This window comes from Athene cunicularia (genome assembly GCF_003259725.1).
Source record: "Athene cunicularia isolate RWA chromosome 26 unlocalized genomic scaffold, athCun1 chr26_part1, whole genome shotgun sequence".
In the NCBI taxonomy this organism is placed as follows: domain Eukaryota; kingdom Metazoa; phylum Chordata; class Aves; order Strigiformes; family Strigidae; genus Athene; species Athene cunicularia.
The window spans coordinates 3,469,370-3,483,728 of NW_020799136.1; the positions used below are offsets into that span (position 1 = coordinate 3,469,370).

The following is a 14,359-nucleotide window of genomic DNA, read 5'->3' on the forward strand; positions in this document are numbered from 1 at the left end:
TTGTTTCACAACAAAAACCTGCTTCAGAGTCTAGAGATGAGAACTACAGGTACATCTAAAATACTGTGAAAAATCAAAATCCTGGATTCATTTGAAGACGGCAGCAAAACATATGTATTTCATTCTTTTTGTGCAGAAATTTTATGTATAGGCTAGTCACTTGGGTTCCTTATGCCTTCCTTATCTGTTGAGCTGTGATATTTTTTTTTTATTGTATGTAACTGACAAAATATTTTCCAAAGATCTGAAAGAATATACTGGTTTTTCCTCCGTATTTGGAAATGGAGTCTGTTATGTAAGCAAATTTTCTGACAAATTAGAATGACTTTTCTTGCTGGAAAGATACTTCATGTGCTTGCAGAATATTGAGTTTTTATAATCTATCTGCTTAAATAATGTAAATTAGACTAAATGCAGAACAGAATAGCTGCTTATAACACACAAACTCCAGATGTCTGTTCTTGCCAAGAAAGATTATTTTACCATAAGTAGTGTAAAATAGTCCATTTAAACCTCACCCAGATACATTATTTATTTATTTTTTGACTGGACATAGAGAATGCCATGCAAAGTCAGTTAGTCTTCATTTTAGTTTGCAATGTTACTAATATCTTCAGCTACTTTGCGGGAGAAAGAAAATGCAGTCACCAGAAACACGATATGTATGTGCAGTTTGTAATTGAATTTAATAGGGGGTGATGTTTTAGACAAGATCTAAATACTTGCCAACGTTTGTTACTTCATTTCAAGATGGCATATTTCTAATTTTGACTGTTGCTGTTGTTGACATCTTCGATAGATAGGCAGAATCAACTCCTAAGCTAGTGAGCAATCAAAAATAAAAATTCCAGTTGTTTCTGAGTATAATGACACTTCTACTGTTTTCTCAGCTATAGCTCATATATAGATCCATGAACTGTAATTTTGCAATCTTGAAGTTAAGATTCAAAATCCACATCAAGCCTAGCCTACCCACATTCACAGCTTTGCTCATTCCAGAATGTGATATTTGAATGCATTACTATAAAAAATAGGATTTAAATGACTGTTTATTGAGACTTTATATGAAAAATAAATATTTTTCTTAGTATCTACCAAACATAATTTCCATTGTAGTGGTATAAGTACAGAATCTGGCATTGTAGAAGGAATGACAAGAAACTCAAGCAGTAAGAATTAGAAATGCTAGCTAACTATTGTAAGAGTTTCTGCATGTCACAGTGGGTCTTGTGGGGACTAAAATGTCATGAAGGTGGAGAAAAGTCTTTCCACTTCAACAGATAAAAATTAAAGTCTGTACTGTCCACATCTAGACTCAAAAGATCAGTAATCAGCTGGGACCTCGATATTTTCCAGTACTCCGTGGCAGGGTTGTGAATCCATGGTGCATCCCATAGTCCTCCTGATACCATGAGGAGTGTGTCCCGTGTTGTATAAATCATCTGCACCACTATAGAAAGCTAACAGGTAATAAGTGGGAAGGATGTAAAATCCTATTTGCCTCATACTATGGCAGTTTCTGTGAATGAACTATATATGGTACGTAAAACTGAAAATAAATTTTGTTAGGCATGAATCCAGTTTGCATAGGAAAAGCAAATGAAAAGTAATAAATGCACGTGCTTTGGCCTGTGAATCCTTCAGGTAGCACACAGTTAAAAAGTAAAAATTGCAAGCTACCCATTAGTAGCTACTCATAGTAGTGACTTGATGCTTTTACCCATGGAATTTTATTAAAGTTTTAAAGGCTATATTAGCCATGATATTAGTTACTGACTAGTCCCATTTACTACAAGTAGTTATATATACACACACATATATACATATATAAATACACAGACATTTTTTATATATATATGCACTTCATTTAAAAGTATCAGCAAGATAAGCTTATTTCTAAATGCCTTTTTCGCAAGGTTTTAAAATGTATATTAACGTGCCAATAAATGTAGTTAACAAGTTATCAATTAAACAGATTTACTTTTTTTCAATGCTATTTCCAGTGAAATACACAGACAACGATATATTTGTCACATTTCTTTGTACTCTGGGTCTTTACTAATCAGTTTTAAGGGGGATGTGGCCTTCAGCGTCTGAGGTATAATATTGCTTCTGAGCAAGAATATAATTGATAACGACTGCTCATACCGATTTTTTTACTTCTCTCAAGGGAGCAGCTGAGGACCGGCAGCTTCCAGCAGGAAGTTTGTCACTGTCAGTTCCCTTAACTCAAAGCAAGCGCTGGAAATGCCCATATAGGTTATTACTCTCCTTCCCAGCACTGCTAACACAGTTCTCCAGGTCATCTTCTCTCCAATACTTCTTCAAGAAGGGTGAGCAATATTCTGACCTACCGCCTCTGCCTGTGTTCTTCCTGTCATCCTTATTGACCGTGCTTGCACTTTTATTTTTCACTTTAAAATATTTCTTTTTTTTCTGAGGGAGATGCTGTCGCCTCCCTGCTCCCCCCTTCACAGAACGGTATGTCGTAGTCCTTCAGACTTTTCTACCGTCACCAGGCTCTTGGTGGAGCTCTTCACCTGCCCGCGGCTCCAGTCAAGATGGGCAGGTCTGGCCGCCGGCGGTCGAGGAAAGGGCGCTGCCGTGCGCAGCCCCTGCCTGCAGCCGGGGCCGGAGCTGCCAGGGAGCTCACCCGCACGGCTGTGAGCTGATTGCTACAACTCTGTCAGGTTATAAAAATGTAGGTGGCAGAGTGACAACCAGCTTGAGCCTTGTGATTTCTGAAGGCTTCCCAGAGCGGTGAATGCTGTTACATGCATTGTGTGCCAGATGTGATGCGGTGATATAAGCAGAGGAACTGCTATCCATTCTCATCCTTTTCTATTCCAGATGATAGCTGCATTTTGCACCTTGGTTTGATTGACTTCAGCTGAAACACTGATGCTGTAAAACCTGTTGCTTGTTGTTTTCCCAGATCCTCTCTGGATCTTTGTTTGTATGGTCTCTTTTATAAGACATATATAATCTTTGGCCTGAACAAAGTACTTTGTCATAAGGTAACAACAACAAAAGGACTGGAAAATGCATAGGTTGAATTTCATTGATTGGATTGTCTCACTTTTCTTGTTCAGCAGTGGGTTTATCTACTTGTCTTTGTTTAATCTGCTCTTTCTTCTTTTTCTGAATTGCCTTGGGAACTTATTAATTTTTCTTGAGTTAACTTATTGGATAACTGAGTAGTCCTGAGTCTATAGATTGTAAAATATATGTATTAAAAAAAGAGAGCTGATCCAGTTTAAATACTTCTCTTGGCTATATGTTTAATGCCTGATCGCAAACTTCTAGTCCAGATACTTGCTTTTAATTAAGAATTATTTTTTCTGTATGATAAGTAATAACTTTTTAGTGCACCTGATAGTTACAACAGCCTAAAACAAAAGCAGAAGAGGGAAAACATAAAAAGTTGAATTGAAAATTCAGTTCTAAGTCTGAGAAGACAAAAAAATGAACATTTACCTATTCTAATGCTTGTCTTGGATCTCTCATAAAATATTAAAGTGTCAAGTCAGTATCATTTGTTCACTATGGTTTTATTTAGCACAGGAAATTTCAAAATTATTAGCTTATGATTTTATTAGTACAGAGTGTTGGGGGTTTACTTAAAAGTTGAATTTTTAAAATTAATGTTCCAACCCCTGTTATTACCCAGTACTTATATTTAACTTCTGTCCTGGATAATAGTGAGAGATCCAGCAAGGCACTCATACCTTGTGGTAGTGCTGTATAAAGACCAGGCTTTCCCCCAGCAAGTGGTTCAAAAACGTTATCTCTTTGTTTTCTTTGCTGTGAAGTGCACAGCATATTGTAGCAACAGTGCTTTTTATTATGTACCTTGTTCTGAAATGGAATAGGCTGGAATTGTGACAAAACTTGAAACAATATTACCAGTATTTCAAATGAGACCACAAGGTTATTTTGACTACTTGAGAAAACCCACATTTTGTATCTTACTTGAAAAAGAAGAATGTACCTGCTGCCCGCAGTATGGGGTTAGCATAGGCAAGCACTTCCAGGTGCATTGTAATCGTCACCCCACACTACTGATAGTTATTGCCAAATAGTATTTAAAAAATTGGTTTGTTTAAAAGCTGCAGGAGCAGAGCTTGCAAAATAGAATGCGGAAAATAAGAAGAAATCTGAAGAAAATCGCAGTTTTAGGACTCATCCAAGCTGACAAATGCAGGAGCTTATGGACTCTCAGGTGGTACCGGGCGACGGAGCCGGTGTCTGAGCGCGTGCCTGAGGGTTCGGCTCCCCAGTTCCCTCCCGAGGGGCTGGGTGAGAGGAACCTGTGGAGCTGCACGGGGCTGGGGAGCGGCCAGTGCCCCCCTCCAGCGCTGACCTCACCTGGTTGGAACTAACGGTTATATGGGGGGGAGCATTACATGTCGGCAGTGTCTGATCTCGCTTCACAGCGGCTTTAAAAAGCAGCTTTTCCAGAACTGGACACTGTATTGCAAGAACCATGTCAGTTTTCCCCAAGCACATGCAGGGAAGATGATAGTAAGGTCTTAAAAAGATATGTTAAAAAAAATCCTCAGGTATGTGTGATAGTTATTATAAAGGACAGATATTTCTAAAACAGTAATATTAATGTTCTTTTAAATTCCTAAACTAAAAGGATTTTAAAAAAAATTGCTACAGGAGATAAATGTCTCTAATATGAAAAAAACCAGCACAAATAATATTATTCTTACAATCTTTTCTGTCCCTAGATATCAAAGTATTTGATCTAGTTTGCCTTGCTTCTACTAGGAGTATCCAAGGAGAGAAGGGTTTGTGAGGAAAACCAGTCTTCCCTTTTCCTTCCTTGCAGCCGTTTTAATTTTTAGTTGGAATCTGAGAGCAGCTTCCTCACTGGGAGGCACTCGCTTTGGCAGGCTTCACAGTCTGTCACAGCTGTGGCAGACCCTTCTTTTCCAGGTGGGCAAGTGGGAATGCCTGCAGGAGGAATGCAGCATCTGACAGGGCAGCATGCCCAGCGCCCCGAAGGGGAAGCGGAAACATGCCCCAGTGTTTGTACGGAACATACATAATTACCTGATACTCTGATCTAAAAAAGAGTCAATTGTACATACATGGTGTCAAGTCTCCACACCAGATCTCCACCAGGGGAGATCTTGCCTGATTACCAACTGACTGCTTGTCAGATTGCCAGTCAGATCAGGAGACCACTACAACCCCTAGAAATGGAAAAGTGTCTGTGACCTCTGCCCCTTGGTGCTGTGACGATACTGGGTGGGTACAGTCATCTGTCCCTGATAATATTGCAGGAGGCTTCTGGTTTGGCTTTGTTCTTATTTGGGTTTTTAAAATTTTGTTCTCGGTGTAGCGATTGTCTATTTTAGAATAAAAGAAATATCTAGCACTTTCCAAAGAAATGAAATCAAATACAAAGTGGTCTGTCATATCAGCCAAACAGCAAATAGGATTATGAGGTCTTTTCAGACCATAAATGGAGATCATTGGCATATGATATGCAACAAAGAGAACCGCTGTTTTAATCCGTGGTTGATAGGAAATGCTGCAGCTAATCCTAGGAAAGGGAGAAGAGCGGTCATCCATGAATCTATAAATTTAAGAGATGAGAGCTGTGTTTCAGGCTGTTACAGAAAGACTTGCAATAGAGAGATTAGCTTTGAAAATTCAGCAGCCACAGTCTGTTTAAATGCAAAACCTGGAAAACCCACTTGTTTCTATGGCAACATATTAGGATCTTATTTCATTTTATCAGCAGAGGTCTGCAACAGGATGCGGTTGGAAATAATTCCTCTACCCGAATACTAATGTTTTAGAAATCTGATTGGCTTTGTCTGTTTTTCATCAGCACAACTTCTAATTCTCTATTGTTTACAAGCATGGACATGTTTTTATTTTAGTATCCACAGTGCTCTATGTGGTGGAAACAAGAGTTACTGTGCTCTATAAGTTAACAATCACAACGTTTTCATTGTGTTGTACTACTAACGGGGGAAGAGTGAGTAGGAATAAAGTGCAATAACTTCTCTTTGTTCCTACTTTTATCTTAGGCATTAGTCAGTGACAGAGAATCCTATTAAATTACTTTTACATAAAAGCTTCTGGTATGCACCGAATTTCTCTAGCCCATTACAGAGATTCCTGGGTAATGAACACAAGAGTTTTATGACTACTAAAATCTGTTTACAGAGATAATTTCAAACACTTCTTGTAGAACATCAGCATACTGTCTTTCACTTCATGAAAGTGTAAAATAACTGATGTCAGTGAGTGGATTAGTTTAGTTAACAGAAAGGTTAAAGATAAATAATTAACAGTGTAACTGGCTGTGCCAGAACAGAGCTACAAAGCTGATGGCTGTAAACCGACATTAAAAATTTCTATCACAGAATGGTCTGCAGGTCAGCAGCGGGGCAACCAAAGAAATGGATCCATAAGCATCAGACTTTGTAACTGTGGATTTTAGGAAACTGCAGGAAGGAAGCCTCTGGCACTCATAGATTGCCACACTGGATTTTGCTGTCCTGCCACCGTCTTTTGCCTTGCTGCTCCCAGCAGGTAGCGGGCTCTCACTCCCGCCATGTCTCCAGAGAGGTCACTAGTGAATGGTCCTATCCAGAAGGACAATCAAGGAGAAGTTGTACCAGCTTCACAGTTTGTGTAATTTACTGAAGAGGTGCGAGGTGTTATCCCTCTGGGTGATGCTCGTGCATCTCTGCGAGCTGGGCAGGCTAACGTGGTGCCAGCAGAGAAGAGGTGGTAGCCAAGAGGTTCTGTGAGGTGCCAACCTGAGTATGAGTTGGTCAGGTATTTCTGTAACACACTGCAGTGCATTCAGAGGCTGGGTAAAAAAGTTACAGTTGAATAAATGCACCGCTGAAATTATGCTACCTGCTCCAGTGATTAATAATTCCTGACATTCAGCAGACACCACTTTGGACTCTGCCTAACAGCTCTAAATCTTCAGGACAGTAGGGCTCTGGACAGATGGAACTAGGGACATTGCATCCACGTAGTTGCCTTAACAACCAAATTTGTAATCACCTCAAAGAATGAAATCAGGTTTGTGTGGCATGACCTATTTTATGTAACACCATCTTGACAGGCATTAATTATGTTCTCATCCGTTAATTCTTTATTGCTCAAATCCTGTATCAACTTTCTGTTATTTTACCTGATTTATCAGGGATAGATGTTAGGCTGGCTGGTTGAGAGTTACCTAGGTCAACATTCTCTCTTTAAATATTGGCATAATGTTAGCATTTTTCTTAATGTTTTGAAATATCCTCAGTATTCCAAGACATGCTGAAATTACCGTTAGTTAGCCAATGATGTGATATTAAAATATTTATTCCTTATATAATTTATTTAATAATTTTTGTTGCAAATGTGTGTCTTGGTTGTTCAGCCACCACATTTTCATAGGCACATCCATACACTGAAGACTTTGCACTTACTCTGCATCAACAGCTTGTCTTCATCTAGTAATGTCCCTTGGCATTACTCTCGGCCCCTGTACTGACAGAAGTTTATTTCCTAGTCTCTAGCTTCCTGTGTGACATTTTCTCACTTCTAACAGTGATTGTTGTTTTCCCTTTTATTATTGCTATAGTTTTTATTGTTGCATTCTCTTTTTCATCTTCACTATAATAGACTTTCAAGCATTGTTATATTTATCTTCACTATTGGTTTGCAGACATTTCCCTAAATCTTGTTTAAACAAATTCTTAATCCTTTTTAACTGTAATCTGAATTTCTCACCCCCCCCACCCCGCTTTACACCCATTTTGCTCAAAACATAGAAATTTAGAACTTTGAAGCAGCAAAGGATATATGCCTTCATACTCTGATCTGTGCTCTGCCTATATTCTTAGAGGATACGTTGAGGACACTTTAAACCTGGAGTGAGGGTCTTCCTGTCAGGGCCAGTGGGTACAAATATAGTTCCAATTGCCTAAAGCTGGGCTTGTAAATCACTGTGAAACCTTTAGAGAAAAGAATCAGCTGTACCTGCTTCAGCTGTGCATGCAAGGGTCTTGTGGGATATTCTTGCTTTAGGAATGCTGGGTTTTATTTATTTATTTATTTATTTATTTAAAATTTTTATTTTGCCCTTTTTGTTCCCTCCAGGATTTAGTTTTACAAATTGCTTCCTTTTCCTTTCAGGATCTTTGTCTCCTTTGAAATACTCTTAAGAGTATCCAAGAACAAACATTATTTTCTGTGATTAAAGTTTTAAACAACCATACCTATACATATATATATACACTGTATATGTTTATATATATATTGTGTGTGTATATACACATTATCTACATATGGGTGTATGTATGCATGTACTCATACAGCATGTTTGCTTACCTGCAATTATAATATGTCAGAAAAAAATAGTTAAATATATTGGAGTAGTAGCAAAATAACAGTGTTGTACTTCTGTTGCTAAGTGTAGATGGACAGATGTTACTGAGAGCACAATTAATAACTCTGCTCATGTCCTTAAGCCAGAAAGAGTTATATTTAATTCCTGAGAAGTTATATGGGAGAAATTAAACCAGAATTAAAGACTCCAGGAAAACAGAAAGCATTTGGCTAGTCTTAATAGAACAAGAACCCTATCGTGTTATCCAAATAAACCCCTTGGAGACTTAGCCCAGGACACAAAGCTGTGTGCAGCAGTCCGAAACCACAGGGCAAGGAGACGTTATTCAGGAATTAGCTAAGCACCAACTGGGGCTGACTGGATCACTCCTCCAGCAGCCCAAAGTGACCATGATTACCAGCTAGGCTCAGTTTTATCGTATGTCTCATGGCTATGTAATTCAAGAATGTGGTTGACCTGCACAAGCCATACCTCAGATCAAATCCCAGTTGCTGTAAGGTGGTTAACTGGAGGGGTGGGTGTTCACAGACCTGCAGTGAGGATGCTGGACACTGATGAAGCAGTAGAGGATGGTGGCTTTGTCAACCCTTTCTTAGTTTTGCTCCTCCCAGGTGTTCCAGAGAGCCCTAAATGCAAGTGGTTTTCCCTCATCTGTGGACATATCAGTTTCACTGGTGTTGGTGCAATATTGTGTTTCTCACTGTGCTACAAGGAGTGGATTCTTAAAAGTTTTTCTCTATCAATTAGTATTTCAGAGTGAATTGCTTGTTACCTCAGTATTTGCTCAGTAGGTTCAAGGCCAGATGATTTCTCAGTGTGTTTTGTTTGCGCAGGTAAGTCAGGCTGTACCTACTCGCACTGCAGAGCAATTGCTTTGAGATTTGTGACTTCATGTGTACAGCACTGCATCTCTCAGTGCCTGCCTGTGACGAGCAAATAGAGTGAACCAGGCTTCATTAAACTTTTGCAAAACATGGGTGTAGAATCAGTCATATGTGATTCAGGATGACTCAATGTCCATGCTAGCCTTCCTGTCATGATGTTGCTGTCCTATGTAGCGATTAAATTAATCAATAATAACTTTTTAAAGCAGTGGTTAGTTTAAAAGCCTAAGGAGAGCATGACTGTTAAAATAATTAGATTTCCAGCTCCAGTTTCCAGGTTAGGATATTATGGACACATTTGTTCCTATCACATTTGCTTTGTGGTTCAGTATGAATTTTCAATAGATGACTTTGCGATAAGAAAGCAGCAATTCAGATGCAATTATATAAACAGTAAGATCAGCCTGGAATTAGCCTGGAGAGTATAAAGCACACACCGAGCTCGTGCTGGGTCACTGCCTCTCCCAGCTCAAGGCAGAATCAGGTTCCTGTAATAGGGAAGAATTCAGCTGACGAGAGGTTGGTCTTTCCAGACTTGCACTGTTGCAGCTACAGGGTAAACCAGACTGTAATGAATGGCTTTTGCTGTGGGAAACTGACAGCTGGACGAGACTAGAGGGTGATGTCCATGTGTTTGTAGACACTGTCATTTAAAGTCTGTAGTTTAGAGGCTATGGAGTAGACCCTGGAATTGTCTCAGAGCTAACCAAAGCTTTGTTCTCGGGATCCCCCAGCAGGTCTGAGAAATGCGATCAGCACAACAGACAGATAAAGTGGGGATTCATTGATTTGAACTCTTTGCTGATATTCTTTATTGTAATTTGCTTGAATCTGTTATTTAATTCTTGGCAGTGTTCCCATTTCATCATGCCTCTATGCCAACTGGAAAGTAAAAAATATAGTGGTATGACTGATATGCACTGCTGTTTCTTTTACTCTCTCTCGAACATTTTATAAGGTGCTTGCTTTATAAAATTATTTTTAAACCAGTGAGATTATTTTAGCATCTCTGGTTAATTCTAGATCTCATGTTCTCTCACATATGTCACATTTTCAAATCCTTTAGCTCCTGTTATTTGTGTGTGTCAGCATTTTATCACTCATTAGTGAAAAGTTCCATGTAATATGCTTTAGTGGGAAGAAAGAGAACTTGTTACATGTTGTTAATGGCCTGTTTACCCTTCTTTTCTGTTTAGTGGTTAGTATTATTTCAGTTAAAGGTCTGAGATTGGAAAGAAGTTGTTAGGCTGTAACTAGAAAAGTTAAGATTACTTCTAGTTTGTGACTATCATAAATATTCTTGTCAAAATCTGAGAAATGGGCTGGGAAGTACATCTGATTTTACTTCGGGTTTGTTTGTTTTTCCCCCATCTAGCATGAGTCCCTTCTTTGTGATGTCTCTCCTCTTTGGCCTGACTTTCGGTCAAACAGCATCACTTTGTGCTCCTTCTGAGTACATAATCCACGTGGAGAAAAGGGAATGTGCCTACTGCCTGGCCATCAACACCACCATCTGCGCTGGATTTTGCATGACTCGGGTACAAGGCGTTTACTCTGTTTTGGGCAGTTGTTGCTATAATGGCCATCACTGCAAAACAAGTGCCTGTTCTCCCTGGGAAACTGTGTGTAAATGATCCAATTCTAATAGTGTTTCTCACAGACAGAAAAGCCATACCATCATCAGGTTTTCAGGTTAGCTTTTGGCAAAGGTATGGCTGAGAAATGCCAAGTTCTGGAACTAGAGGTTATGACATCAGTGGCACAGCAGAGAGCTGCTGTCTCTGCTGCCTCCATAGTCAGTTTGTGGGGTCAGAATGGAACAGGTGAGAAGCAGATTATATTTAGTCACTCTTGTTTAAATGACTTGGGTAGCTTCTACCCCCATTACTGTTATGACAGCTGGCTGGGGAGAATGTCTTGCAGGTAGGCATATGCCAAACACTGCACTTGAACTTCACTGTTCAACGTAGCATTTCAAGTTCCACCTCAGTCAGGAGGTAGCCAGCACCCACTGCAAAGCATTCCTGGCACTCTGAGCCAAGCACATTAGTAAAAACATATCTGCAGGGGTAGAGAGCCCCAGTCACATGCAGATTCAAAATTACAGATCTGAACAGAAGTACACTGAAAATATCAGAGCTAGTCTAAGTGTGAAGAGGTTTGCTTTCTGCACATTTCAGAAAATGGCAGAGGAAGTCTTCAGGCACTCATGTACGCTTCAGTGAAACAATGCGGTTTTTTCTCTTTGTAGGACAGCAATGGCAAGAAGCTGCTACTCAGAAGTGCTCTGTCTCAGAACGTGTGCACATATAAAGAGATGTTCTATCAAACAGCACTGATTCCGGGCTGTCCGCATCACACAATCCCTTACTACTCCTACCCTGTGGCTGTGAGCTGCAAGTGTGGTAAATGTAACACTGATTACAGTGACTGTGTCCAGGAGAAGGTCAGGACAAACTATTGCACTAAACCACAGAAGCTCTGTAACATGTAAGCCTCCATCAGAATGTGGTTGAAATGTACCTCTCTGCTCACAACTAAACATAAATAAAAGTGTATTTCATAACAGGTTTGCAAACTGGTGTGCACAAAGTTTTATTCTACAGATGTATCACTAGTTACCTCCATTAACTGGATATGCTGTGACATGCACAGAAGCGGAATCACAGGACTGCAGGTTTGTATTTAGAGCCCACCTGTAATTTACTTTGGGGGAGGAGAAATGACTGTGTATCTATAAGTCTTTGCTCATAAATCCCCATTATTTTGGGAAGAGATGCTCAGAGACAAAATATTTTATATATTTCAGAGTTTAAAAAAGGCAATGCATACTCTTAATATTGAACATTTTAATTAGATTTTGACATACACTTACAGCTTTCATATTAGCAACAGAATTTTTACATATATAATATTATTTTTTTGAGAACCCTAGCTTCAGTGTAGTCAACTGGGAATAAACACATACAGTTTGCTCATCTACACTCTAGATCTGTCGTCACCTCTGTTGTCTCGACCTATGTGCAGCAGGCATACTTCATGTCTCTGCACTAGTGGAGTAAGTCTCTTTTCTATTGAAGTACATTGTTTGAAAAACTTTGTGAGCACTGAAGAATCAGTGAAGCTTCAAATCCTGCTACTCTCTTCTCCAGAAGGGGACTATAATGCCATCGGACTTAAAGTGAAACTCAGAAAAAGCTTTTTCCCCACACAGGTCAGCTGGTCCCTTGTGAGTGGAAAGGGGAACTGAGTCCCCACCTTATGTGCTGAACATGCACAGGTGAGAAGTGCAGACCCAGGAATAAAGAAACAAATGTAAATGAACCAAAGTTTCCTTTCTATGGAGATTACCCATGAGTGCTATTGTTTCATTAGACCTGACGACTTCACAGCAAGCTATGGTTGCCCCAAACCAGTCATTGAGAATGAGATCTAGTTTCCACCTGGTTTAAGTGGCTCCAAAATGAACTGGAAGAGCTTATAGAATCCAGCAACAGAGTTGCAACTTTGTCCCTCATGTCTATTACCTACAACAGGAGTGATGAAATCGGTTTGTTAAATTGTCCCTGCTCAAGTAAATGTGACCTCTGATGATCCAGGAGCGCTGCAGACAGGACAGCAAGACTGCACCAAGGCATGAGCAGGGCTGACAAAAAATAAAATTCTCCATGTGTTACAAGGTACTGTGATGCTGAAATGAAGCAGAAAGTAACTTATTTCCTTACATTTTCACCTGAAAATCCAGTTCTTGCTCTTCCTCATCCCTCATTCAGGATGAAGCCAGAATATCTGATGTTCTTGCCACCTTCCGTAGCAGTAGTTCTATTCCCTCATGCAATCTCTTATGAAAAGTAGCAGTTACTAGCCCGCACCTCCCAGACTAGGTAATAGCCCTGAAGACACCAGTCGCTTGCTCTCCACCCATTCTCATCTCAAGAATTCTCTCTGCCTCCCCCCCACACCAGAACCCATGTGCTATGTACAAAAAATTAGGAACTCTACTTCTGTAAGAAAGTCTCGTATTTCCCAGCCCCCAGTGCAGCTGTAAACACAGTGTAGTGAGAGCATGCAGAAGAGCTGTGGACTCCCAGGTTCCCAGCAAATAGCTGCAAAACGAACTGCTCCCCTCTACTTTGTAAGGAGCATTGAGAATGATAGGAAAAAAAAGGGAAGTAGGTATTTACCCAACAAAGCAGCCATTATGTTACCTAGTAAACAGCAAAGAAACAACAGTCAGCTTTAAGATCAGACAGTGTCTTCTCAAGGTACCTGAGCCTTTAAAAAGGGTATTTAGCACATGAAAATTTAAGTCATGTTGCTATTAAGCAACACTTGAACTTGGGGGAAAAAAAAACAAAAAAAGGGAACTAGGCCTATTTACAGTATGCAGAATTATGATACTGCTCCCTTATGGCTGGGAGCAACAGATTTGTTTTCAGTGTGAACATATGGATGCAAAAAGCAACAGTCTACCCTTACGTTAATGCCTGTGCAAAATCACTGAGAGGAAAGTAACTAACATGACTTCTTTTATACTTAAGAAAAATTCTATTTAAGAGATTTGGGCTGTGTTAATACATCTATTTAAATATACATTTACATGCCCTCGGAGCACTTTGTCCCTTTGGCCTTTCGGCAGTATTTCTGTTGAACTTTAAGACCCTCAGGTCCAGTGATAGCAACCTACTGAGGTGATGATTCCTCAGGGTCAGGTGTTTGTTTACATTTAATTTATTCTAAGATGTCTTTTCACATAACTAAACAATGGATTTGCAGACAATCCTAACATACTTACCTCTTCTCAACTTAGTCCTGGTGAGGAAGTCACAGAAAGCATGGGAGCGCGGAACAGAAAGTAGGCTCGTAGGGGGCTGGGTCGATCAGAATCCACAGAGGCAAATTCGTCCTTTAAACGCCATCGGCCTTCTCTTCAACACCGGAATTGCTGTCGCACTAAACGTCAGGCCTCTCTTACCCGGGAGAGGCTCGAAAAATGGGTCATGCTCTCGCCCCAGCTCCTGTGCCGCTGACCGGCCGCGGACCAGCTTACAGCCGAGCGCCCGGGCCTCCCGCACCCCCGCCCCGGAACGGGGAG

The 14,359-nt window shown here is 40.1% G+C and overlaps 1 protein-coding gene and 1 long non-coding RNA gene across 3 annotated transcripts; one reads left to right on the forward strand and one right to left on the reverse strand.

Annotated features, from left to right (window-relative positions):
* Positions 1 to 492: 492 nt before the first annotated feature.
* LOC113488774 lies at positions 493 to 14,353 on the reverse strand. Its single transcript, XR_003399974.1, has 3 exons — positions 14,060 to 14,353; positions 4,384 to 4,531; positions 493 to 1,442 (listed from the first exon to the last, which is right to left on the reverse strand). It is a non-coding gene; the product is annotated as an uncharacterized LOC113488774 (long non-coding RNA).
* TSHB (thyroid stimulating hormone beta) lies at positions 4,478 to 11,971 on the forward strand. Of its 2 annotated transcripts, none has more exons than XM_026864082.1 (3): positions 4,478 to 4,562; positions 10,640 to 10,802; positions 11,516 to 11,971. In XM_026864082.1, the coding sequence occupies exons 1-3, from the start codon at positions 4,543 to 4,545 to the stop codon at positions 11,756 to 11,758; spliced, it is 426 nt and encodes a 141-aa protein (XP_026719883.1). In that variant the 5' UTR covers positions 4,478 to 4,542; the 3' UTR covers positions 11,759 to 11,971. The 2 variants fall into 2 exon arrangements, with proteins under 2 accessions (XP_026719883.1, XP_026719885.1); XM_026864084.1 differs by lacking the exon at positions 4,478 to 4,562 and adding an exon at positions 8,119 to 9,783 and having other exon boundaries at positions 11,516 to 11,842.
* Positions 14,354 to 14,359: the final 6 nt, after the last annotated feature.

Bases quoted from the DNA above. Each gene is read 5' to 3' on its own strand.
- TSHB (XM_026864082.1), top strand. From the start codon at position 4,543: ATGTTAAAAAAAATCCTCAG. The intron at 4,563-10,639 runs GTATGTGTGATA...TCCCCCATCTAG, and splicing joins ATGTTAAAAAAAATCCTCAG to CATGAGTCCCTTCTTTGTGA. The intron at 10,803-11,515 runs GTACAAGGCGTT...TTCTCTTTGTAG, and splicing joins CTGGATTTTGCATGACTCGG to GACAGCAATGGCAAGAAGCT.